We start from the raw sequence: 26,983 nt of genomic DNA, 5'->3' as shown, positions 1-26,983 counted from the left end.
GGGCTGCACGGAGGCGGCGGCTCGGCGGCAGCTGGAGGTTGAGCCTCGGCGGCTGCGGCTGGGGATGCCCCAGCGCGCGCGATGGCCCCCGCCATGCAGCCGGCCGAGATCCAGTTCGCTCAGCGGCTGGCGTCCCACGAGAAGGGCATCCGGGACCGGGCGGTGAAGAAGCTGCGCCAGTACCTCAGCGTGAAGACGCAGAGGGAGACAGGTGGGCGCCCGGCGGTCAGCCGCGCCGCATGGCGGTCGGGCCGGGGGCCGGGGGGAGCCGCCGGCGGAGCAGGGAAGCCGTCCGGCACCGGCTCGCACTCCTGCCGTGGCCCCGGTTGTGTCCACACCGTGGGCATCGCTTCCTGCTGGGTCTAGCCCGGTCTTAGGGTTGAGGGGCTGCGGCCGCAGGGGTTAGGTACTCTGCTGGAAGTCACGGCGAGTCGGGAAGCCGAGAACAGACCCAGCCTGTCCGGCCCCGAGCCTGCACCTTGAATCGCTAGTCCCGCCTGATTTATTCTGGTGTGCTCTTCATTGATTCGCGCCTTCCTGTGACCCCCACCTCTAGGTGCTCGGGCTCCAGGAGAGAAGACGGAATCCCTTCCCTCGAAGAATTTGTGCCAGTAAAGCTAGGGGGCATAGATGGCTAAAATTGAGCTCGTGTGAGGCAGCAAGAGGCATGGAAATCAGGGCGGGAGGGAGCTCCTCTACACAGGCGGAGCCTCTCTGGGTGATGTTCAACAGAGCTGAGCGGAGGCGGGAGGGAAGCGCGGAGCATGTCCTAGGGAATGGTTGGAGGACCAGTAAGTCGGGGAGAGTGGCGGTGTTATGCCATGGAGGTGGAAAAGTAGGCGGTGCCGGGTCACATGGAGCTTTGTAGTTTGGGTTTTTACTTTGGTGGGGTGCCGTTGAAGGATTTCATTTACCCGACCCAAAATATGTTCTGTAAACCCTTGGGTGAGCACATGAGGTATGAGCTGCACTATGGATGGAGGTTTTATGTTGCTCTTAGATAAAGTTTGATTTATTTACTGGTAATCCTAATATATTTAGAGTCTACTTGAAAGAATAGTTATTATCTGCCCTTGGTTTGTTTTATTTTGAAAAGAAGTCGCAAAAGACTACCCAGAAAAAAGAAAATACAGTTTTATGGGAAGTCTGCTAGAAAGAGGAATGAAGACCTAAATTCCTGGCTTCAATTCTGTTAGGGATCTCCGTGAGAGATTTAGCTTACTTTGCTGGTTTCAAGTATCCCATAGATGCTGAAGGTTCCTAAACCCAAATTTCTAACCCAAACCTTTGCTGCGTTCAGCTCAGATAGTCCCTGCTAACCTCGCATCTCCACCGGGGTGTCCCACAGGCACCTCGGACTCAGAATGCCCAAAAGTAACTCGTTTTCTTCCCCCCAAGACCTGTTCTCGTCTGCTGCTGTTCTGCCATCTCTGCTCTCTTATGTTGGTTGCTAGGTCCCATCATCCACTCAGACTCTAGCTGGATGCACAGTATTGTCCTGGACTCCTCTCTTCCCTGTCCTCTCCCTCCACCCTGCATCCGGTATCCCGTGGTCCTACTGCTGAATGACTCTGCTCTAACCAAAGGCCCTCTTTATCTCATCTGGACTTCTGCTCTTGCTTACTTCCTAGCTGATCTCTGTAACTCCATTTGTCCCCGCCTTCAACGTGTCCTCCAACCAGCCAGGAGTCATCTTCCTAAAACACTACTTTGCTAGCATCCCATGTGTGCAGATCATGATCTGTCTTCCTTTCTCTTCCCAGCTCAGCCCCTACCTGACTGCTTCATGCTCCATCAGCAGCAAACCGTTCATGGTTCCTGACATACAGTACACCATTTCTCACCTCCCTGCTTTTGCTTCTCCTCTTCACTCCGAAAAGATTCCCACACTTGATCTGCTCCCAGCATTCAGTTCAGTATCACCTCCTCCACAATGCCTTCCCTATCTCACCCCCACTCCTCTAGGATTCTGAGATATCCAGTATGTCTCTATTGTAGCACTTAGCTACATTGCTTCTTAATTATCTGTTAATGTGTCATTCTTCCCCCAAAACACTGTGAGCTTCCGTCTGTTTTCTTAGCTGAAAGCGGGAGCGCATCCAGGCATACGAGGGCCTGGCTATGCACAGGAACAGAAGAAAGACCAGATGCAATGCATATGGGGCTGAGACAGCCAGACAGAGCCTGTTGCTCAAACCCCTTTGCTGAGCAAGCCCGGGATCTGAAATGTTGAGGCGATGCAGGAGCATGAGGCCAGTGTGCTTATGCCAGTGCCCCAGAGTCCCGCCTGGTTAGCACACATCACACCTAGAGTTGCTTGTCTTATGCCTCACTGTGTCCACATTGCACAGAATATAGTGGGCTTTCGAAGAAAGATCTGTAAAGTGAATGTCATAGACGGTGATGGTGGGACACAGTAAACAAGGTCTCTGCCACAGCTGTGCTCTGTCAAAATAGAAACACAAGTTTGGAAATAACTTGGCCTGACATTTGAATCTCATTGAGTGAGAGGGTCAAATTTTTTGGCATCTTGTCTTAGGCGTAGTAAAGGGAATCTGAAATTTTACTCACCGATCTGTATAGCTGTCCATCAGCAACATAGGTAGCTTTGTGATTTTAAGAACAAATTGGAGATCTTTGAAGTGCTTAAAGCCGCTCTGGTGCTTTAGCTACTCGTGGTGAGCCTCCACAGTCACAGAAGGGTCGCTGTGTGTGGTTTTACTTGTTAGGGCTCATTCGTCCCTATTTATTCATTCACTCGTGCATTTGGCGAACGTTTATGGAGCACCTACTATTTGCTATTATTACTCCATACTAGTAATACGTCAGTGAAAACCCAGACAAAAATCCCTCCCTGTTTGATCAGTTCTGCAACTTTAAACATCTGACATCTGCTAGAATCGGGATGTATCTTAACGTCAACCTTGTGGCAGTTTCATTTGCGTTCTTGCTGTCTTTTGGTGGCACGTGAAATAGTACATCTTACAGTTGGTGGCACCTTAGATTCGGTGGCAGTAATAGGGGAAATATGTGTTTTTTCTTGCCTGTAGGATTAAAGGTCTCTTGATCCGGTAGTGATAACTAAGAGCTGTGGATGTTTTGACGCTGGTGTAAGTTTGAGCATAACCCTTCACCCCCACATAAAATGGCTCCTGTACTCCTTTTGTGGTGAAAGTAGCCGTTGGATTTTCTTACCTCACAGCTTCTTGGTATTTACTGTATCCACGTCTCCCTTTCATGTTCACTCATTCATTCTGAAATAACTAAACCCGTACTGTTGTCAGAAACTTAGTTGTATTGAGTTTAAGAAACTCAACCCCAAGGGGAAAAGACAGATCAAGAAGCAATTGGGAATGAAAAGTGCTTCAGATATGTACTTCATCTTCAGAGTTCTGAAAGAAATGAAATAGTGAGAATTTCTCTGTTTTAAGTCCTTTGAAAATTGGTACCTTGTTTTAACCAGCTAAATTCCTGGGTGAAAACAAGTGATTTTTTATGTTATAAAAGGGAGAAGAGCTTCAGGAGCAGGTGGGTGAGGCAGTCGTCATAGCCGCCAGCTGAGGGGGAATGTGGCCATACAAGTGCCTCTCACGCAGGCTCCTAATTTCCACCCTAACCACAACCTTACCTGCATTGTAGGGGAGGAAACTGAGGCTCAAAGGGTAGCTGATGTTTTCTAACACTGCGTGGCTAGTGAGGAGCAGGCTGGGGCCTAACCAAGGCCTTGCTCCCGCTCTGCTTTGTTCCCTCACGTAGGATGAAGCAGTCAGAATGTGTTTTCACATCCAACTCCCTTTCCTGCCTGCTGTCCGGGATCTGCTGTCACCCTGTTACTTTGTCAAAACGTGGTATTTTCCGTTACAGAAGCCTGTGTAGCCCATCATATTGTCCCTCTGCCTGTCACAGGTATGGATTGCCCAGAGATGTTTGGGTATACCAAATTATCACCTAGGGTCAGTTTGGCATACTGGTGCACTTAGAAGAACCGTCTGGAGATAAATATACACCATGCTATTTTAAAGTGAAAAAGGCCAGAGTACAGACAATGTAGAACATACGATGCTATTTAGGTTACACACACAGAACTCCATGTAAGTGTGATGTAAATGCGTAGGAGAGATGCACGTCTGGCAGATGACAGTGCTCCGTCTGGGGAGGGGACTGGGACTCAGGAGGCAGTGAACAAGGCACTTTTGAATGTATAACTTTTGATGTATATGAATTTTTTGCAATAAAAATACATTTTTATTGGTTAGAATTCTTTTTCAGTTGCAGCTTGAGAGAACATCCAAGCCATACTAGTTTTAAGGGGGAAAACCACAGCACAGCTTCACGCAGGAGCTGAACTGGTGACACCAGGACCCGGTTTTTCTCCATAGGAAACTCTGCTGCCCTGAGATTGGTTCCGTTCTCAGATGGGGTTAGGCTGTGGCAAGGTGGCTGAGCGCCGGTCCTGGCTGTGTCTTCTTCCCGGTGTACTGGGAGAGAGCCAGAGACTTTCCCAGAGCTTGAACAAGAGGATCTTTATCTGCAGTGAGGTTGTCTGTTCCTTCTTGTACTGGCCCTGTGGCCAAGGGAGTTCATGCTGATCTGGCCTGAGCCCAGCTTGCCACCTCTCCTCCAAGTGGGGTGAACCCAATCCGGACCACTGCCTCCCTCCACAGGCCCTGCCTTGTAGGTGGGACAGCCCTGGAGGGGATAGCATCATTACTAGGTGCTCAGCAAAAACAGGGAGTGCCCAGTGCCGAGCCTCATCAGGAACCAGTGTCGTTCACATCCCTTTTGCTTTTAAGTTCATTGTGTTTATGCTTTTCCAGTTTCCTTATGAAGAGTTTTCTAAATGACAAAAAGGGGAAAGGAAACAGCCCGTGATAACACTTTGGTAATCTCGTGCAGTTCTTTTTTCCTTCTTATTAAGAACTATTTAAAATATATAAAAAGTGTACTCGTTACTCTGCTTCAGCATTTATGTACCTGGCCAGTTTGTCCAATCTGCCTGCTTCCTCCTCCCCCTAAATTCTTAGGAAGTGAATCTCAGACATCTCATTTCATCTTCAGGTACCTCAGCATGTATCTCTAGAAGATAAGGACTCTTTAGCATAACCACAGTACCATTACCACAGCTTTTTAAAAAGAAATCCTTAGTATGAAATATCCAATCTGTTGACTTTTTCCTGTCATCCCATAAATGTTTTTAGTGACAAATCAGAATTCGAACAAGACTCATTCGTTGCGTCTGGTTGATACGTGCACTGAGACTTACATTCTAACTGTTCTTATCCATCTCTTTCTTTTCCTGCTAATTCATTTGTTGGAGGAACTGGGTCATTTAGGGTTTTGCTGACTGCATCCCATGGTTTCATTTGATGTGTTCGTCTGTCCCCTGTATTTCCTGCAAATGAGTATTAATAGTTAGATTTGACGTGATATGGGTTAGCTTTTTGTTTTCGTAAGACTGTTGAGCAGGCAGTGCTGTGTTATTCCTGCTGTATCACATCTGGCATCTATTGAATAGTTGTCTATCTTTGCAAGTTAAGTTGGATCAGTGGGTTTGGGTGTTGTTGGTCTGATTTATCCATTTTAAAGTTCCTCAATATTTTTTCATCTAATCTTTTAGCAGCCATTGATGATCCTGACCGAGATCCACCAATTCATTAGGAATATATAGTCTTAACATGACTGAATGTAGGCACAAGTCACTGACAAAAAAAGTTACTACAATTATGACTGCAATTGGCTCAGCTCTGGTGGAATTTATTACTCACACCAGAGTTGTGTTCTCAATAAGAAGATCCCCGGGTGTGGTTTATTCATAACAAGAGGGGAGAAACCAGTTGGCACATCGTTTGCCCAACCTCTAGAGGAAATGCACTTTCATAAACTAATTTTATTATAATTTCTGGTGTATGGGTTTTAAGTGAGAAACTATCACAAAGAATCAAAAGGCACCATCATAGTTGATGTGAGAAAGGTCTTTAGGAACTTAGAAATCAATACCTACACGGGTATAAAGCTCACTCTGAATCCACTAAATAACCTCAGTCCATCAAAAGGGATCTGTGTGTCACTTTCTGATGATCTTTTGGAGTATTGAGATCATCACATTGATTGTTTACATTCTCCCAGTTTATCTTCTTTGCAGCTCCTAAAGACTTTTCCTAGTGCCCCTAGTGAGATATTAATAAGGACCATTTGTAACCTGCATCAGGACTTGAGGATTCTGTTTGTTCTCCATAGGCTTAGAAACTCTCAAAATGTACATTACCTGATTTTATGATTCCTTATGTCACTCAGCAATTGTTCCAGGACACCTGGGGCCGGCCCAGGAGGTAGAAGGCTGTGCATGACTTGCAGCTTGATCATAGATGATACAGGAAGAGGTCAAGGGCTCAAATAATGAGGCAGAACAAGGCTAGCCAAGGTGATGCCACTTAAAATAAAACTAAAATTGCCCGGTAAATGAAAACATAACCAGAAGGGGCAGAGGGAGGGAGATCAGGATACAGCCCAGTGTGACCTTGCAGCAGGATCCTTGAAAGGGTCTTGTTGCCAAAATATCCCAATGCTCTGTCAGATTCCCCGGGGCCAGTTGTATGGGACTTGAGCAAATCCTACATCTTTTGTAGGATTTGACATTTTACTTTGCAAGACAAATGAAAGTGTTGGTGTGCAGGGTGAGATGCTAGTTTTAAGCAGAGAGGGGCACTTAGGAGGAGCTCATTTTACAAATGACCGCTTTGTTAGTTGATTTTTTGTTGTGATGATGTTTGCTTCCTTACATTACTCAGGTAATGAGGACACGCCACCACTACCACCTGCCCCATAACTGATAAAACTGCATAACTTATATGTGTTTCTTTTGTAATAACAAGGAAATATGTGCTTTAAATAAAAAAAGACATTTGGAAATAATGAAAATGTATGTGGTATTACTTTCACTGCTTATGTGGCAGTTCCAAACTTTAAGAAATGAAAGATGAGGACTAAGATTTCTGTGCTTTTTTTGTCATCTAGGAGGTTTCAGTCAAGAAGAACTTCTAAAAATATGGAAAGGGCTCTTCTACTGCGTGTGGGTGCAGGAGGAACCCCTTCTGCAGGTAACGTACAGTTCCCTTTGTCATACTGCTGGATTTGGGGCTCCAATCGATAAAAGAGACTGACTCGTTTTCTGCTGTGTCAGTCCCCTAATGTGCCTAAACAGATGAAAATCGTGGCTTTTTGGGATTCGCTTTCTCACCTCTTGTCCATATGGAAAGGGGTGCAGTGTCCAGGCGTTGAGGTTAATTATCTTTGCAAATACACATAAATTAAGGATTGACTTCATAGGTTCCATGGTAGATTTTACGTTACTTATTTTAAAGTTTCTGTCTCATCTTCTTTTATTATTCGTAGTCAAAAATGTCATGGCGCTAGTCTAAGATCCTGTGAGCTACCTAAGCTCCAGGCCCACCTCTGCCATGGTTTAAGTGGGTGCCTGGGACTAGGCAGCCACCTTGCTTGGGTCAGGGTCTTCATAGGGTGATCAGCAGCTCCACATCAGATGCCCCGCCCTTAAAGTTGGTGGGGACTCGGCACAGATGTGCATGCTGCATCTGGACCTGTCTGCTGAGCATGCTGGGCCTCACCACCAAAAGTATTTAAGAAAATGATTCCACTGTTTAAAAAGCTTTGTTCTGATGTGTAAAAGCAGGTCTTGCCTTTGTAGAAGGAAGGGATAAGCCTTGAAACCCCGTTTGAAGCCCTCTGATGTATAAGATGTCATGGGTAGATTTTACTTGCCTGGGTTTGAATGTGCAACTTGGCCACTTCCCCCAAGCCGTGTGGTAACTTGCTTGATTTATTGCTTTTACTCCACTAACCATATTTTGAGTAGGATAGCAGAGCAAAATATTTTTAAATTACATTCAAAAGTAACAACCAACAGCTTTAGTGGGGGAAGAAAACAGATGAACAGGAACATCATTGTCAAGCCTGGGAGTTCCTCTAAAATGGGTAAGGAAAACTTGAGGCCCAGGCAAGTGTAGTAGTCCCCACGAGGATATTTCTTTCTTAGGGAGCTCGTAAACAGAATTCTTTTGTTGACACTCCCCAAGGCAGGTTTCTTCACAGACCCCAGCCACCAAATTCCCCCCACACTGAGCTTGCTGCACCTTAGTGGGGCATGCTGTTCAGGTGGCACTTTCACCCAGGACAGAGCCTGGAAGGGGCTGCCGACCCCTCTCCCCAGCGCCCAGCTGTTACAGCCTGTCTCAGCGAGCCGAGGCGAGGATGTTCTGATTCCACGCCCTGAACCTTGAGGAGTGAGGGTCCATGTCTATCCTCCAGCAATTTCTCCCTGCTGGCATCTGCGTTTCCATTATTTGGGGGATTAGACTAGAATCTCAACTTAAGTTATAATATATTTTTAAAGCCAGGAATTGACAGCTAATTTATTTCTTCTGTAGGTCATTTGAAGTGATAACCAGAGATTCTTTTGTAAACATGCATCTTAATTTAATTCTCAGAGGCATATAAAGTTGGCACAGTAGTCCACTGAAATTGGGAATTTCACATCGGATAAAATTCACATATTCATATACACACTTGTTAGTGGAAGTGACAGTGAAAACAAGAGATAGAGATCCCCCAGCAGACGGGCAGAGGTGCAGGCTGCAGTGCTGTCATCTCAGTGTTACCACCTAATAACCCCGATGTTTTTCCTAACCCCGCCTTTGCAGGAGGAGCTAGCGAACACTATTTCCCAACTCATCCATGTTGTTAACAACTCAGAGGCTCGTAAGTCCCAATGTTTTCATGCCTTTCAAAACTTCCTTGTTCGTCAGCATTGGTAACTTGCCTAGGAGATCTACTCAGTGTTGTTTCTTCTCCTGCCTTCAAAGTTTCAGTTCCAGTGGCCTAGTGGGCTAGTTTAATGTGGACCTGGGGCTACTGGTGTATAGATGTCAGGTGACAAGCTGTTCCTGTGGGGACTATGATAAACCTAGATACTGACTCTGTAAGAGGGTTAGAGAGGTGTCTTGTGGAATAGCACATTTGACATCTCAAAGATTTCGAAAAAATATTTGAAGAAATAACAATCCTCCAGAATCTCCAAATTCTGAGTTACTTTCACACTCTTAGAGGCTCTATATGCATATGCCGGTGTTTGCAGGAACCTCTGGATGCCTCCTCAAGACGAGCCATTTAGGGTTATCACTGGACATAGACTATACAGTAACCCCTCTTCACCGAAAAGAATAAGCAAAGGGAGAAATTTATTTCTGAGGCATTCAGGCTTTGATTACTTATGAAGAAAGAAAAAGCACAATGTTTGTTCTGCTTAGCACTCCTTAGAACAAAACCAACCTAATGGCGCTAATTTCCATGGTCTCTGAATTTTAGCGGGGGCCCAGCTGACTTGTAATGAACAAAATTCTACACATGGAGTACAGTGTAGGTTTTCATATAGCAAGAAAGAATTGTGCAAAAAGAAGTAAAGTAAAAAAAAAAATCAACAAACAAAAGTTATTTTTGGATGATAGTGTTAGTTTCGTGGCTCAGAAGAGAAAAATAAAATGTTTTGTTATAGCTCACCCAGCTGACACTAAACACAAACCAAAAAGCTGAGTTTCTACATGGATCGCACAAGTGTTATGAAAATGATGGCTTTGGGTTGATTATTAGGTATAGATGGTTGGAAAGGGCCGGTAGACATGGCTCAGAAAATCCTTTGATTTTAATAGAAACATGGCTTTGCAGTGGAAAAAGAAAAATGCTCCAGAGAGCATTCTAGTTGAAAACTAAGGTATTACCAGCCTTCCTGTTAACATCATATGCTTTTACTTAAATGTAAAATGTTGAGCATATTTGATTATTGGCCAGATTTTCTACCTGCCCAAGAATTGTTGAGAAAAGTCCATGATAAGCAATCCTAGTCTGTTTCTCTTCTTTGCGTTCTTGCTGTATGTTAACCCAAACCAAAGCGTTCAAAGGCTTTTCTTCCCTGCAGAGCATCTCTTCATGCAGACGTTCTGGCAAACCGTGAATCGAGAGTGGAAGGGGATAGACAGGCTGTGCCTGGACAAGTACTACCTGGTAAGATCAGACTGCCTTCGTCCCAGTTTTTTTCAGAAGCTCCTGTGAAGTACAAAGAATGTTCAGCACCTTAAAAAACAATGGGAAGCACAGCGGGTTCCAGGCTTGGCATGAGGCAGCGTGAGCGTCAGACAGCGTTTGAACAGGAACGTGAAGGCGTCTCTGTTTTGTCTCTTTCAGCTGTTGGGGATGAGTTTAGGGGTCCTTAGTTACTATGTTTTGATGGAGAAGTTTGACAGTTGCAAATATGTTTTCACTCTTGGGATCCAGGCCACACCAGTTTCCTTGGTCTCCTCATTCTGCTAAGCTGATCAAGATTTCTTACTTTCCCTTTTGTAACAAATGTTGTCTGTCTTTAGCTGATCCGTCTGGTCCTGAGGCAGTCCTTTGAAGTTCTGAAGCGAACTGGCTGGGAAGAAAGGTTGGTAACTATTTGGATTAGCATTTGGTGGCCTTAAAACTTTTAAAGTAATTGTGTTTTTCAAGCCTTTCAGTTAATCAGCAACTGTGAATTGCATGAGCTCTGCCTTTCTCTGTGTTGAGTGCTGTGAGAGGCAGAGCACCCTTACACATGAAGACCTTAAATCCAGGAGAGGTTGTGAGGGCTGAGTCCACGTGACAGTGGGCATTGTGTACTGATTTCAGTGATTGCTTTTTCTCATAATAAAACTTCTTCAGCCTTGCGTTACTTGTTATACAGTCTAGCATGAGACTGGATGTTATTGTTTTCTCTTGGAAAAGAGAGAAATGTCAGCATGCTGTAGTTAATAGAAACCTGTGTATTGTTTTCTTTAGCCGAATCAAGCTCTTTCTCGATGTCTTGATGAAGGAAATCCTGCATCCTGAGAGTCAGTCTCCTAATGGAGTGAAATTCCACTTCATTAATATTTATCTGGATGAACTGTCCAAAGTGGGAGGGAAGGAGGTAAGCATCAGTCACACATCCTGTCAGCTGTGTAATGAAACCACAGCTCACCCGGATGGGGCTTTAGCTCTTCCTCAGATGTTCTGTGGGCTGCGAGTGAGATGCTCTTGGTTGGCACTCGTTGTTAGCAGTGACAATAGCAGCATGAGTTGGTTCCACCTATCGTTTTTCAGTCCTTCCCCATCTAGGAATGTGTCCTAAGCACCTAATGGGACATGTGGACAGAGATTCTGCCCTGAAGATGTACATGGCAGTCTTACTTGAAACAGAATTGAAAGCAATCTACACAGTCCAATAAAGAGTTCAATAACATGGGGAAATGCTTGTCGTATTGGGATTTTAAAGGCAGTAGAGAAAGCTGTGCAAGTAGTATGACTTTGTAAAGAGCATGTTCTTGTATGAATGGACAGAAGGCTGGAAATGAAATGTACATTCTTCAGTATGCAGGTGATTATCTGACTGTGGGGTTATGAGTAATTTTTACTTTTTCCTTCGCAAATGTTCTGCAGTGAACGTGAGTTTTTTTAATTATAAGATAGTCTCCATATAGAACTTGTCTGTAAAGGAGGGGCTGTGTATGCGCAGAAGGGAGAACAGTGCTGGTTGGATTGGGCAGTTTCTCTTGTCTCTGTGCCAAGATGCCGAGTGGCTGCAGGATAGCCGTGACCTTGAGCCTGGCTCCCAGCGTCGGGGTATTTCATGCAGAGTGCATTTGGGGCATTGTGACACAAGTGTTACTCAGTCTGACTCAACCTGTGTCAAAAATGCAAACGGTTCCTTTTTTCAAGGACACGTCAGAAAGGAGAAAAGGTTCTTCTTTTTCCTCATTTTTTTTTTCCTGTTTTATTTCTAAATTACAGCTTTTGGCAGATCAGAATCTTAAGTTTATTGATCCATTCTGCAAAATTGCTGCCAAGACTAAGGAGTAAGTGATTCACATATTTGTTTCTACTGCTTCACTTGGCACTTAATTATCGGGGGTGGGGGATTGTTGTGAAGCATGACACAGGATGCCTAGGGTGGTTGTCTAAAGCTAAGGACAGCCAGACTCTTAATTCCTATCAGCAAGACATTGGAAGCTTTGAGTAGTAATTCGGCTATTCCTGCTTTGTGATTTGACCCCAGGCATTTCAGGAATCACACCGAGAGTTCTGTCTACTGTTGGTGCCCCGGCTTCTGTCACGTAGCTCTGAGCTGGCTCCTGACAGCCACGTTGCTTTGACGGGAGTGTAGTTAGGGATACAAATGCTTGCTGACCAGGCGATGGGTCACACCAGGCGCTGGGCGGGCTGAAATTGAATGTGCACTGGTTCTCTACTCCTCGTCCCTCTACACGCCTTTGAACGACGAAGTCCAGACCATTCATTTTAATCACGCTCTCTCTGCTGTGCTTCTACCCTCAGCCAGACATTGGTACAGACTATAGCTAGGGGTGTTTTTGAAGTCATTGTAGATCAGTCTCCTTTTGTACCTGAAGAGACAGTGGAGGAACAGAAATCCGAAGTGGGTGATGGTGACTTCTCTGAAGACGACATGCCTGAAAACGAGATGACATGGAGGAAAACCATCAGTAAAAAGAAGACAGGTAAGAGAATTTCCTTTTTTTTTTTAGATAAAATCATGATCTAACAAACACTTTTAGTACGTTTGTTGGAATCTCACTGACTACAACCTAGAGTTCCGTGAAGATGGCTCTGCCTTGGACCCCCGAGAAGGGGAGCAGAGCTGCATTACAGTACCGTGCCTGGCCAGCAGTCCTCTGGGCCGGATCCGAGGCCTAGTGACCCTGCAGCTTACACGCACTTCTGTCACTCCCAGGAAGGGGCACTTTCTCCGAGGGTTTTATCATTGTTGTTGCTTTGGGTTTTGTTTGTTTTTGTTTTTTTGATGTGTTGAATATCCTACTGTAGACTCAGATCTGTAAGAGGGTCCTCAACGGGGGACATCCTTTACCGTACATTATGAATGCACACTCGTTTCTGTAGCTCTCCTTTCTGATCTCCGAGTCCTTTCGGGGTTCTTTTTCTTTGGGTGTTTAAATACCCACTGTGGACTCACATCGTTCTTGCTGCCCCCCTTTTATACCTGTGCAGTTGTGTGCAGCGTGTGCATTTAAAGCTGCAGGCCCATCAGAGCTCTGTCAGTGGTTTACAGCATCTCGGGGCACAGCATTAGGTAACTGCTCAGGGTATACCCACGCTTTTAAAATGTTTTGTAGCCGTTAAAAAGCAAAGTTTTCAAAAACTAATGACCAGAGGAAATTTAATTTAAAAATTTTTTTAACGCAGAACACGAAACTGTGGAGGAGTCTGATTTGTTTTAAACATTTCTATGTCCCCTTAAAATCTAGAAGGATATACACCAAAACGTTAATAGTCCTAGGTGGCAGAATTATGGGTGATTACTGTTTTCTTTGTACTTCTGTCTGTTTTTCTAAATTTTCTACAATGATCATATATTATTTTTTAATCAGAAAAAAGCAAAAGTTTTTAAAAAGAAAAGGAGAAATATTCTGATTTTAAATTCGATGCAGGCAACAGAGGTAGCTAAAGGGCCTGGATCGCATGTTGTGTAGCTGCGGGAACTGTCTCTGGACCCTCCTGCCCACATTTCTGTGCACACTGGAGATGCTCTCGCTCTTCATGAGCGCTTCCGAAACTTCTCTCCTAGTTTACGTGTCCAGTGCTCATTACAAGCACCTGCACAGTGTGGGACCCTGCGCTGTCTGCTCTGGGCTGTAACCTGAGCCCATCCCACTAACGAGCTTACAGGATTCCAGAAACAGTACAAGTTTGAAAAGTTAGGAGATTTCATTAGTACTTTTTATCTGCTGCTTCATGGGCTTTAATGCTCTGAATTATTTTTTAAATGCTCTCGGTTGCATGAGTATTCACTCGTGCCTCCTGAGGCGGCCCCAGGAAAAGTTAGTGTACTACCATATCTGTGTCGATTTCCACCACGGCCCGACTCCTCTGAAACGAGGGCTGGACTGCTGAGCCCGCTCTCCTCGCACCTGCCCGAGCACCCAACCCGAGCCTGCGCCCGCCGCCAGCACAGCCTGCCCAGGAAGGCCCTGTGTGCCAGAGAGTGCTGGAGGCAGCCGAGGTTGTGTCTGTGATGTAGTTAAAATGCAAAGTGTGATTTCTCCCAGACTTTTCATGTCCAGGGGCTGAAAAAACATCTTCGGCAAATTATAAATATACTTGCAGAGTTTTTCTCTATACAGAAATTTTCTTTTTTGACTAAGAGACCCCTAATTAGATGGTGGCTCCCCTGGAATAGTCCTGGCTGCACGTCTGAAGGGTGTCGTCTTTGGGTGTGTTTTCATAGCCCTGGGCAGATGTCACTCCGGAAAAGGTGGCGTTGGTGATGAAGGTGAAAGAGATGGTTGCCGAAGCTCGGAGAACACTGGGCCGCTTCTCCAGGTCAGTACACTGTTGCTTTTTATGGAATATGGATTTACTGTGGAGTGGTCAGGCTCATTGGGAATTAGGGTCAGAGCTAATTAAACACCAAGGCCTAATGTGTAAAGTCCTCTTTAATCCTTTCAGTCACTAATGTCACCTTCCTCATAATGAGCTTATTGGAGACAAAGTTAAATGTGAAGGAATTTTGAAAGATGTCAGTGTTCATTTTGGGTTGAATTGCTGAGATCTGCTCTATCCCATACAACAAAGCCAGCTCAATGGTAATTCCCAAGTAAAAAAAGTTTACTATGTTACCAAGTGCAAATTGGACATCTGGATTAAATTTACAAAGAAACACACCCAGGTCAATTGTATGTGGTATATGTTACCACTTTTTTTGGTGGCGGGCGGGGTGGGGTGGGGGGGCGGCGCGCAGTTGAGGAACATTGGCCCTGAGCTAACATCCGCTGCCAATCCTTTTTTTTGCTTGAGGAAGATTAGCCCTGAGCTAACATCTGTGCCAGTCTTCCTCTGCTTTTTGTGTGGGATGCCTCTACAGCATGGCTGACGAGTGGAGTAGGTCCACACCGGGATCCGACCCGGCGAACCAGGGCTGCTGAAGCGGAGCGCATGGAACTTTGACCACTCGGCCATGGGGCAGCCCCATCACCACAATTTTTTTTAAAGGAAGAATTATACTCAACTTCTCCCACGGAAAAAGAGAGCTAATTTTTCAAAGATCTTGCTTAAGCGTTTGGTTGCTGCGCCTCAGCACGTGTTGTTGGGACCGTCCGTCACTGAGTGCTCCCAGAGCCGTGTGCTGGGAGTCTGTTCTAGGAGATGGGACTTCCAGGTCGGGTGGTGGTGTTTGGCTGTGGGTTAATGTTGTGTTTCTTCTCACACAGTTTGACTATAAGGCTGTTGCTGACCGACTCCTGGAAATAACCAGCAGGAAAAACATCCCTCCCTTCAACAGGAAGCGTCTCTCCAGACTAATCAAAAAGTAAGCAGCTCGGGAGAGGGCTTCACTTGACTTTCATCGTTCCCGCTCAGTCCAGCCCCTCTTTATCTCATGGTGTGGACAAGCTGTCACCGTGCTTACCTTGTGTCTTCTTTTTTTGTCCTTCCGTGTTTGTATTCATAGCAATGCAGTATACACATGCAAACCTAAAGGTTTCACAAGGACAGCGCCCGCCTGCCCCTTGGGTTCCATTCTTCAAGTGCAGCCATTCCCTTCACTTCCAGCTCTTCCCTAGTGACGTAAAAGAAGTCTCTGGGTGACGTCTAAAATTGAGAGAGCAAGAAATCTTAGCGTAAATAAACTGCTCCGGCGTTATCTGCAACGCACTGTTGAGATAGATGCGTTTATCTACCCTCCCTCACTCCCAGCCTGGTTATGCCAGAAGTGTGGTCGCCATCAATGCTGCAGAGCCGGTGGCCGCCTGTGATTGATGACAAGTGACAGCTGAGTTTGACCACAGTCTGTGAGCAGGCTCTGTTGTGAGGACTTTACATAAGTCATTTCATGCTGAGAAAAGCCCTGTAAGACGGCTGCTGTAATATCCCCGTTTACAGGTGGGCTGACTAGGGCCTGGGGTAACCCACCTACCTGAGGCCTCAGCTGCCGGGGGGTGGAGCCAACTCTCAACCCCTGCCACTCCCCCGGTGCTGCGCCCTGAGCCCACATGCCTCCCGCAGCACACAGCCCCCCTGTGTCCTTGTTCTCACGCTCCGGAGCCGTGGAGAGCAGAACACTGCTTGGCATTTCCCCCTTTGGTAAACGAAGAGGACTGAACAGAAGCAGAGCTCCAAGCTGCTTCAGCCTGAGAGACTAAGAAAGAAGAAAATGTTGATTTCTTCGGTTTTGTTTGGATGTGCCAAGACAGAATCTTGAGATCACCATGTCCTTGACGTTGCTGATGGTGGAGGGCAGTTTCGTCCTTCATTGTTGGCCTTTGCACCCACCCCTCCTCAGCCTCCCCTTCTAGAGGAGAAAGAAAGTGAACTAACAAACTGTCACTTACGTTTAAGTTTAGTGCCTGTGTTCACAGAAGACAGAAGGAAGGGCTTTCTTTATGAACTTTTGTTGTTTTCTTTTTCAGATTTCGAGGTCTCTCTGAAGGTGAGGAAAGTGAGAGGATTAGAATTGATTATGATCTGACATGAACGTGGACCCCACCGAGGGCATTTCTGCCAACTATTGAAAACCAGGATTGAACGATGTTGATTGAAAACGTCAAAAATTGTAGCCTTCACCTGTGAAAGGTCGTCAGTTAACACTGCTCACTGCTCAGCTGAGCAGAAGCCCATGAAAGCCCCACAGCGTAGGACCTTTTCCAGCGCCCCACTTCCCCAGCCCAGCGACCTCAGCCGAGCCCAACGGGAGGCTCTCCCTGTCAGCGCCAGGCAGAGGGTAGACCCCGGGGTGGGGGGTATTGTTGTTTTAGCAAGGTGAATTTCTGCTCATCTGGATCCTTTATGGAGACGGAAGTTTGATCTCTCAGGGTCCCTTTCCTTTGCTCTTAACGGTCAGTTGTCCTCTGGGGAAAAGCTGCTGTGTCAGCTGGGTTACATTTGAGCAAGTCGATGTTTCTGCCGCCCCTGCCCCTCGTACACCTGGAGTGCTCCAAATGGGGAAGGCACCACAGACCCAGCTGGTGTGGAAGACAGCCTGGCCGAGCCCTGGGGCTGAGCTGTAGGGTGCCACCCAGGGCTTGTAATCTTTTCCCTCGCCGTGGTCAAGAAAGACAAAGGTTTTTCAAGTCCATAATTCCTGTGTCGGCAGCTTTGGGGTTTGGGTTGGGGTAGTCGTGAGCAACAGTGATGACAGAAATAGGGTTAAGTCTACCCGGGGGTGGGGAGCCATGGCTCTTAATTCCCCTGGGGCCCGAGTTGTAAGGGTCTCAGAAAGCTGAAGAGTTGTGGCTTCTCTGTCCACCAGGCAGTGTACCTCAACTCAGTTTTGCTGAGGATGTTTCTGCTGATGAGGATGACCAAACCCTCAGTCAAGGAAGGCATAAGAAAAAAGGAAGTAAACTTTTAGAGACAAGCAGCATGGAGAGAGAGAAAGGTGAGCCACAAGCTTGCAGTTAGTGGGGGTGAAAAGGGCACACGGCCTTCGGGGAGCAGCGGGCATATTGCAGTCATGGGAGGCTTTGAGCCATAAGCCATCACAGAGCAAAAGCTTTAGCTTACAGTGGCTGAAAAGCAAGGCTCCTTTCTGAGAGTTTTCTCGTTTTTCTGTGGAAGCACGTTCCAGCCTCCCTAAAGTGAAAGCGCTGATTTACTCCCAGCGGCATCTCTGGGGGAAGTGGGGACGGACGTGGAGGATGCTGGAGCGAGCATTTGTTCTGTTCCGACCCTGCATCTCTGGTTTTTACCATTTGGCCTGAAAAATTAATAGAAATCTGAATATTATTTTCGTTCCACTTATATGAAAATAAGCATTCAGAAGGTTTCTAATCAAAGTTGGGAAAGGGAAGAAATGGGACTAAATGAGAAAACTAGTGGAGTTCCCGTGCATCAAGGAGGACCGAGGCCTTTCTGGTGCTAAAATGTGGGGAAGTTCTGTCTGCCCCTCACGCTGCCCTTGACTCCGCAGCGAAACCTTGCTGTCGCCTTGTCGTGGGGGTGTTGTTTATCTGTCTCTCTGTCTCTCTAGGAAACAGGTTCTTTCTTGCTGAGGAGGAAAAGAGTAAAAGCTGCGTTCAGAAGAGAAAAAGGAAAAAGAAGAAGAGGCGCCACCTCCAGCCTGCGAGCGCAGGGCCGGAGGGCGAGGCCGCGGCCCCAGAGCAGAATGGGGGCAGTGGGCCAGAGGCAGGGCCGGGAGGAGCCCAGGAGGCCAGTGTGGCTGTGCCGCGGGCAGCAGCCCTGCCCAGCCCCCTGGGGCAGAGCAGCGTGGAGCACCCGCTAATGCACAGCAGGAGGAAACGGCCGAGGAAGAGGAGCGCAGGGCTCCAGAGGGAGAGCACAGAAGTGGCAGCGTCGCCTCTGGAGGATGTGTCTCAGGGTGGCCCCTGCAGTGCCCGTGCTCAGAGACCTGCCCCACAAGCCTCCCCAGCCGGCGGAGCCCCCGTCCTGAAGAAGCGGAAGCTCGGAGCGCTCCCAGTCAATGGCCGTGGCCCGCCCACGCTGGCCTGGCCCCCGCCCCAGAAGGAGGGCCCTCTGGCGAACCCAGCAGACGGAGGGGCTTGCCCAGCCACCCTGCCCCAGGGCGGGAGACTGAAGAAGAAGAAGGGGGAGCCTGGCACCCTTAACCTCTATGACCCGTCCAGTCAGAAAACTGCCATCTTGAAAAAGAGGAAGAAAATGAAAGAGATGTCCAACTTGGTGGAACACAGTGGAGTGCTGGAATCTGAAGTCAAGCTCATCCGGGCTCTGGTAAGGCAGCTGGACCCAAGCAGGGGTGGCTGAGGCTTCCCTGCAGGAGCGTCAGGACTCCCTGCCTCTTTGGGCCCCTGTTTATGGGGGCATGGGCACAGGTCAGACCTCTGGACTAAGGAGCAGTCATGGTTTCTAACACCCTTTCCAATGAGTAAATAGACAGATGACCCATCTCAGTGGCCGAGACAGTCGTCATTGACGACCTCCGCCTCCTCCTTCCCCCACCATCCCCACCACCATCCACACTCCCACCCTCCCCGGCGCCTGCATCAAGCTGGGAGACTTGTCCCCATGGAAGGCAGGCACCGCTGCCCTGCAGTATAAACAGGCAGGTGTGTGTCTCCATCAAATGCTGGCCTCATTCTTATCCTTCAACTCATGTCCAATCTTAGGCCCCTTGGGCAAAAGAGGAAGCCCAAAAGTTTGGCTTCAGCTCCTCAACAGCAGAGCTGGGTGGTTGTGACATACCTTATGGCCTACATGCTCCCTGGCCCTCTCCAGAGCTCGTGTGCTGACCTCGTCGAGCACTTGTGTTTGCACGTACTGCTTTGCAGCGGTCAGGACGCTGAGGCCTTTGTTAGGGGAACTCATGGAGACTTGGTCAAATGCTGGTTCCAGGCCTGTCCAATGGTCAGTAAAAGGTCTCAGGTCGGCCAGCAGAGCACTCAGCTGGAGTTGGGGAAGTCTGCTCCAGTCCCAGACCTCCTCCGACCACCTGGCTGTCCTGTAAAACCTGCCCTCAGCTCTCCGGCCGCCGGCCTCGCTCGCTGCTCATGTGCTGCTCGCTCCTCACTGGGAGTGTCAGAGAAAGCTCCTCCTTCCTGTCTCATGTCTCGGGCTGCTGGCAACCCCTCTTAGAAGGGATGAAAACAGTTGATAAATCAGTCACGGGCAAAGGAGGCCTTCCTCCCGAAGGGGCTCAACGTGCCCCCTACATCTCTGCTAGTGCGGGGAGGCACAGAGAGAGGGCTCCCGGCTCTGCCCCTCACTTGTGGCACCATGGGTCCTGCTAAGGGACACCGAGAACTTGCCAAAACCACCAGTGTGACATCGGCTGCACGGGGTTTCCCAGGCCCTTGGGGTCCAGAACTAGAGCAGGGTCTTTGCTGTGGGTGGCCGTCAGTTGTGAAACACCCAGTGAGTGTTCTCAGCCTGCCTGCGATGGACCACAGAGCCTAACCAGGTCATCACGCTCCCTCTTTCATACCAGTCTTTCGATGGACAGTGATGTCTTTTGTCAGAAATGAGAAAATGAATTAGTATTTAACAGATGGTGTTTGAAAGGCAGAAATCTTCAGAACATAGGGCCTAAGTTTGAAGACAAAATAAAAAGGCTTCTTGCGGCTGGAGAGAGAGGAAATCTCCTGCCCTGCTGGCGTGGTGCCACGATGGAGAGGTGGTAGTTTGTGCATGAAGTCTGCGCTCTGCTGAGTAAACAAGGTGTTTGCAAGCCTGGGACAGGAAACAGGGTGCGGGCTGTCTGAGCTGGTGGATGGGCTCATCTGAGACACACTGCATCATGTGGGCCCCCCCCTCGGTTTTGTCTGCACTCCCGTCCTAATTTCATTTCCTGTGTGCGTGGGTGTGACCTCTCCCTCTTGTCTCGCCCCTCGCTTATGTAGGGCTCCCGTGGGGCTTTCGGCCCTTCGAAGAAGAAGAAGATGAGGAGAGAGAATGACTTTGTGAAGTTTGACGCCCCCTTCCTACCAAAGCCCCTGTTCTTCAGAAAAGCTAAGAGCAGCACTGCCACCTCCTCTCCGAACCCTGCCGTGCAGGTACACGCGCTCCAGCCACACTTGGCCCTTGCCTCTGCTGCCCGTCCCCACAGTGGCACAGCCCGGTCCCCCGTGAAGGGCACAGAAAGGGACTTTCCATGCTGGGCCTTGGGCCTTGCTCTGCTCTCCTAGCCCCAGCTGCACTCTCTGCAGGCTGCTTGGCCTCTGCTGCTGTCCACGGTGAGCAGGTTCCTGTGAAGGAGCCCAGGTCTACTGTTTAGGCTGCGCTGGGTTCCACGGGCCTGGTCGGCTCTGGGCTGTGGTCTCAGCCCTGTAGCATGTGCTTGTTTCTGGGCGGTCAGGGACTGGCTGAGGGACCATCAGGGTCAGGGGGCCAACGCCACGAGATCGGTCGGGGGGAATCTCAGGTGCCGCTGATGATGCCCATTCTGTATCGGCAGGGTCAGGGGTGCCGCGTCTTAGAACCTGTGGGATTTGGTGAGATCTAGAGGAAAGGGTAGTGAAAGGGGGAAGGAAGGAAGCCCTGAAGAGCCCTGGATTTGTAAGTCACTTGGAGGAGGCGGGCAGGGGCCCTGCCAAGGACACGGGTGTCAGGGTGGTCGTGGTGAGGGTGGGGGTGGGGCAGTCACTGTTTCTGCGAGGCCGGGCGGGGGCGGGGGCTCGTGAAGGAAGTGGTCGGCTCTGCCAAGTGCCCCTGGCAGGTGGAGCAAGGTCCGGGCTGGGCAGCTGTGCAGGCGAGTCTGGGTTTGCCTGCAAGAGGTAGACGTCTTGGTGGAGCTGCGTGGGGCAGAGGCCTGCTGCGGTGGCCGGCGTGCTGGGCGGGCCCTGCTGGGGAGACTCACGAGCAGGTGGACATTTTGAGAAGAACTCAGTGCAATTTAAATAGCTTTGAACCAGCAGAATCACCACCATCTGCGTTCATATTTGTACATAAGATATTTTAGGTGTATTTGCCGAAGGACTCAGGGCTTACAGAAGCCAAGTTCCTCTCGCAGAGTGTTTATGGTATTAAAGCAAAAATGGTGTAAGGCAGAATTATGAGATTCACACAGAAATGTGGGGTTCTAGGAAGGAATTTGAGAAAGTGCTTTGTAATGCAAAATGGGTCCACTTGTAGGAGTTTTCAAATAGGAAACAACTTGGTTAATTTTGATAAATTGTTAGAATATCCAATTTGGAGTCCTAGTGCACGGGAATTTGGGAAACCCATCGCCCGTTGAAGTTAGATTCCATTACAGGTGTAGTCTAGTCAATTTCATGTACAAGTTCAAGCTCTGGGACACAGTGAGTGGGAGTTGCTCATAGTTTTTCAGCGGTAAGCTTTGTCCTGTTACTTAGGAGGTTTCAAACGTCGTAATCCCCCTCTGCTTTCATCCCCGGGACCCGCAAGCACGTGGCCAGCAATGAGCCGGGTTAGTGCAGAGCAGTGCTGGCGCTGTGCACTGCCTGCCATGAACATGCTTCCCAGAGGCCCTGGGCCTGACCCAGGCCACCAGGGGGACACAGCGGCCCTGTGGCCTCTGCGCTGCAGGCTGCCCCATGGGCCAGTGGGCGCCTGTGGGTCCTCAGGGACGCTGCAGTCAGACAGACTGAGCGCCTCCGCGGCTGTCGTTTTACTCCTGTGCTTCTGTCGTCCTTCTGCAGCTGTACAAAACACCGTCCAGCTCCAAGAAGGTCACCTTCGGCCTGAACAGAAACATGACTGCAGGTGAGTGTGGGCTTTGCTTTCCTTCCACAAAGGCCACATTGGGGTCCACTCTTCGGGGGAAGGAGGGTCTTGACCCATTCCTGAGTCAGAAGTCAGCCACTGGGGCCAGCCCCGTGGCCGAGTGGTTAAGTTCCCAGGTTCTGCTTCAGGCAGCCCAGGTTTGCAGGTTTGGATCCTGGGCGCAAACCTACACACTGCTCATCAAGCCATGCTGTGGCAGCCTCCACATAGAAAAACCAGAAGGACTTACTAGGATATACAACTATGTCCTGGGGCTCTGAGAAGAAAAAAAATGGACGAAGATTGGCAACAGATGCTAGCTCAGGGCCGATCTTCCTCACCAAAAAAAAGAAGCACACCTTAGGAAAAAAAAGAAGTCAGCCCCGGCTGACAGTTGATAGGGCGGTGGGCAGGGGGTCTTTCTGGGGCCCCCTGAAAGGAGGCTGCCTGGCAGGAGATGGTGAAGCCATCCTCCCAGGCCTGCCGTCCTAGAATACTTTAAGCCAACTCGGCCTGAGATCTCATGGTCTGTAGGCTGCAGTTGCCTGTACTAAAATTTGGAACCACCCTGCCCAAGAGGAGAGGGAGAAAGAGGGATGTTCTTGTCTTACTGCTTTTCATATTGGTGCGATCCATTTGTTTTGTTTTTTTCCAAGGAAACCAAACTTTTATTTAAAAGTATATGAGTTGAAGACCTGCCTCTTTTCAGGGACCACAAGTCAGTGTGTTTGTGCACGCGCATGTGCATGGAGAGAGGAGAGCCCATCTGAAGGGCCTGAGGAGCCACGCAGCTCCCTCCCGAGGCCTTGTCTTTAGAGCTGCAGAGGGAGGGAGGAGCAAACCCGCCGGCAGGAAAAGCTCCTCCTTTCACTCTTTATATCTACCTCAGATTCGTCCCAGACCCAAACTCGGGGTTCACTAATTCTTCATGTTCCGTAAACACGCCCCAGCTCCCAGAGTTCCCCCTTTTGGGAGCTGCCTCCCTGGTGCGCCCTCGGATTCTGCCCAGGCCCTCAGGGCGCTTCCTTGTAAGAGTACATTGGTGCGGTGAAGGAGCCGCACCAGGGCCTTCCACGGCCTCCGAGAGCCCTCAGGGCCCACTGAGCCGCGGGGCGTGAGCTGTGACAGCACCAAGGCGGGACACCATCTGGGCAGGTTGACAGGACAGAAGAATCATACCTGTTAATGTGTCCTTGCTTTCATCTGGGCAGAATTCAAGAAGACGGACAAGAGCATCCTGGTCAGTCCCACAGGCCCCTCCCGAGTGGCCTTCAACCCTGAGCAGAGACCCCTCCATGGGGTGCTGAAGACCCCCACGAGCTCACCTGCCAGCACCCCCCTGGGGACCAAGAAACCACTGAGCGCCACACCAAAGAGAAGGCCGACAGCTATGGACTTCTTCTAGGGTCGTGACAGAGTCCTTTTAAAGACTGCTTTTTACAGAATATTCTATAAATTATAACTTTATGAAGGTGGGGCCTTTTTTATTGTTTTATAAATTCCCATAAATTGTATATACGAGATTTTGAGTGTGAGTTGTGATACTGCTGCTTCTCTGTCCTTCCACCAGGGGCTGTGAGCATCTTGGTTGAAGCTTTTGCTCTAAGCGGTGTTTGTGCCTGAGCTCACCACATTCCACATTTCGGGGTAGCTTCAGTGATCCCCACGAGGGGCCTGAGAGCTGTGTGAACTGAGAGCACACTGCCCATCACTCTCAGTAGTGGGTGCTGGCGGCCCAGTCAGAGCTGGGAGGGGGCTCCTCGCCAGCCACCCGGTACACAAAGCTTTGGTGCTCGCTGCTGTGTTTGCCATGCTAGGCTGGTTTTCTGGCTGTTTTTAGTCTAAGGGTCATCTTTTTCTTTTAAAAAGCATGTACGACTTCATTCCCATGTTCTGTGGGTGTTTGGTGTTTGTGATACAGAAGATTGTTGTAACCAAATCAGCAATACGGTAGTTTTTGTATGCGTACTCAGCTGGGGGTGAACCTGCAAATGGGGGCAGGGAGAGGGCCTCTGCCCTGGGGGCGTCTCTCCTGCCTTTGTCTTGTTTCCTTCCCCGTTTTCCTACCTCTCAGGCCAGCCCAAAGTGTCCTCACTGGGGAGAGCCAGCGCCCTCCTTGGCTTGCCCCTGGGGCTCCAGCCCCAGGGGCCGAGCACACTCCTCCCAGGTCATTGGCCTCTGGATGCTCTTTACATATGGATGTTTGAGCCAGCGACCTAAATGGCTGGCGTCTCCAAAAGCAGCTTTCCCAACTTCAGTTAAACTCACTTCTTTAGAAGTGTGGCAGCAGTGTTTGGAAACCTGAGTTCCTGCTGGAGGCAGAATTAGCAGCCCTTAATATTGTTCGTGCATATTTATTTGTTCATAGCTACCTTTTATCTGAAATATTGCAGCTTGCACATACAGATTTTTATACAGTTCTAATTTTAGTTAATTACAAAAAGCGGGGGTGGAAGGCGCCCAGGCTTTAGTTGGAGAAACAGAAGTGCGACTTAGAGCAGTGCTCACTTGATGACCTTGTTTCGGGAAGCTGCATCTGTCCCTTGAGCCTGAGTGATGGAGAGGATGCAGATGCAGAAATCCAGCCACACGGTCACAGGCGAGCCGCTGGGCCGCTGGCTCTTTCCGGAGCGTCCACAAGAACAGATCGCAGACCTAAAGGAGCTGCGTGACCTGGGGGACCCATAGTTTTGGCTCACGGGTGCTCGGTGCGTCCCCAGCCTGCACTGCCCCAGGGACCTCGGGGCTCCTGAGCGTGAAAGCTGCTTCCCCGTTTGCTCCAGTTTCTCCCCAAAGCCCCGGCCAGCCCCTGCGCTGCTCCCAGCGGAGGAGCCCGGCATCCCCGTGGTCCCGGCCTCGGCTGGGAGGACAGGGAGGCCCCTGGGCTGCAGCGCTGCGTCGACCTGACTGGTTTCCACCCACCTGATGGGGGCCTCATCTGCCGAGGCTGTGACTGGCCAGTCTGGGGTGTCAGTGGGCTGACTCGCGACGAAGACCCTGGGGAGAAGGGAGTGCGAGCTTTGTTCTGTCTGCTCTGCAAGGAAGTTCTGTCAGGATTAGGCCTTGAAGAGAAATCGTTAACATCGTGCTGTTGAGCAGTCGTTGTCGCGAGAAGTCTCACTCGCATGCAGGGCAGCTCTGTGGTGGTGCTCGCATGGTTTCAGCGTGTGCGCCTGACACAGTGCTGACAGTCACTCCAAAACCAAAACCGAGGGCCTGAAAAGATTAGAGTACGCGAGTATTTTTAACTTTTTGTTAAAAAAAAAAAAATTTCATTATCCTTGGTCAAATTATTTTTCTAACAATTTTTATTTCAGCTTTAAAGATGGGTCGTATAGCCAACCGGGCCGTGTAATCCAGCAATGTTAAGATGTCTTAGCACAGCATTCAAGGGCAGAATGGCACATTTGTTCTCCCAGTGGGTGCAGGAACGTTTCCTCTTAGCATTTCTATGTCCCCTGTCCTTTCTGAGGCATGGTGGACTGTCCTTTAAATGCACCTCCTGTGACATCATGCCTGTGGCCTCGGGTCCAGGGGATAGTGTGTCTTGGATTCAATATGTCCTGACTTACCCCATTTTGTGGGTAAGTTCAATAGGTTTACTGTGACTTATTTTTAAAATTTCTCATGACATATATACACAACAAGAATATGTCACATAAAGAAAATGTATTTAGAATACCTGTTTTCTATTGGATGCATGTTATTTTCCTAGGTAAAATTGCCAAGGGGACTTGGAAGTCCAAAAAAGGAAAAATAATTTCAATTAATGCTGGTGATGTTATAGTATTTTGTAAAATGATCATCTTCCCACCTGGTCTGGTCAATTTTGTACAATTTGGTACTGCCGTTTACAAACGTATTATTCTTTCTAACTTTTACTGAGCTGAAAGCACAGAGAAGAGTTTAAAGAAAATCTGGAAGCAGTTGTTAGTGTTGGAAAGAATATAAAAATTGAATCCACCTTTTGATGTGTGTGTGTTCTCTGAATTTGCCTGAGTGCTGGCAAGGACTTTGTTTACAGTCACTCTATTCGTGTCTGCAGGGGTCGTCAGTCCTCGTCAAAGCTGAGGCCAATAAAAATCTGTCTTTGCCCTCAGATTCGTGTTGGTATTGACTGTCAGTGTGCGTAAAAATATGCCTGTCTGAGAAATTGAACGTAGCAGGGGTTGGAAGATGTGGGCGTCGGTCGTGAGTGTTCGAAAACAAGACTCTTGGGGCCCCTCTCCTTCTGTGGTGCGCCCACTACCTAGAGCCAGCCAGGGGCTGCTCACGAGTCTTCTCTTATGGGGGAAGCTGGCCTGAGACTGTTCGCAAAGATGCTCGCTGCCAGGCCTGCAGCATCTGCTCCCTGGGCCTCGGCCTGTGAAGATGAGTGGAAAGGTGCCTGCGTCCTGGCGGAGACTCCCCAGCTCCAGCCCAGAGAAATGACTGCCCCCGGTGTCGAGGGCACCGTCAGGCCGGGCAGACGGCCCGTTCTCCTGCTGGGCGTCAGCATGGGCTTGATTGTGGGGCGCGTGGAACACTGACTGTGCTCTGGACCTTAATATGCACGTGTTCCCCAGTTTCTTCACAGTTGTGGTTCGGAGTCCAGACGAGTTCACAGAGGATCACTTAACCCATAAATAACAGCTAAAATCCCAGGCAGGCCCCCACCGTTCCTGTTCTGACCTCACCCCAGGTCTCGACAGGAGGACCCGTGGCGTCTCAGTGTGTAGATGGCCTTCGTTCGTCGTCCCCACTAGCCGTG

General features: G+C 48.9%; 1 protein-coding gene across 1 annotated transcript; it reads left to right on the top strand.

Moving 5' to 3' along the window:
• The first annotated feature begins 15 nt into the window (after positions 1 to 15).
• LOC124234338 (ribosomal RNA processing protein 1 homolog B-like) lies at positions 16 to 26,332 on the top strand. The gene is made up of 16 exons (XM_046651670.1): positions 16 to 211; positions 7,015 to 7,097; positions 8,718 to 8,775; positions 9,989 to 10,074; positions 10,434 to 10,495; positions 10,870 to 10,999; positions 11,860 to 11,924; positions 12,403 to 12,584; positions 14,330 to 14,424; positions 15,312 to 15,409; positions 16,509 to 16,528; positions 17,348 to 17,476; positions 18,068 to 18,786; positions 20,412 to 20,564; positions 22,170 to 22,233; positions 23,445 to 26,332. The coding sequence occupies exons 1-16, from the start codon at positions 82 to 84 to the stop codon at positions 23,636 to 23,638; spliced, it is 2,268 nt and encodes a 755-aa protein (XP_046507626.1). The 5' UTR covers positions 16 to 81; the 3' UTR covers positions 23,639 to 26,332.
• The last annotated feature ends 651 nt before the right edge of the window (positions 26,333 to 26,983 follow it).

The sequence above is a fragment of the Equus quagga genome, unplaced genomic scaffold (assembly GCF_021613505.1).
Source record: "Equus quagga isolate Etosha38 unplaced genomic scaffold, UCLA_HA_Equagga_1.0 73442_RagTag, whole genome shotgun sequence".
In the NCBI taxonomy this organism is placed as follows: Eukaryota; Metazoa; Chordata; class Mammalia; order Perissodactyla; family Equidae; genus Equus; species Equus quagga.
This window is presented reverse-complemented; position numbering and strand designations above follow the sequence as displayed.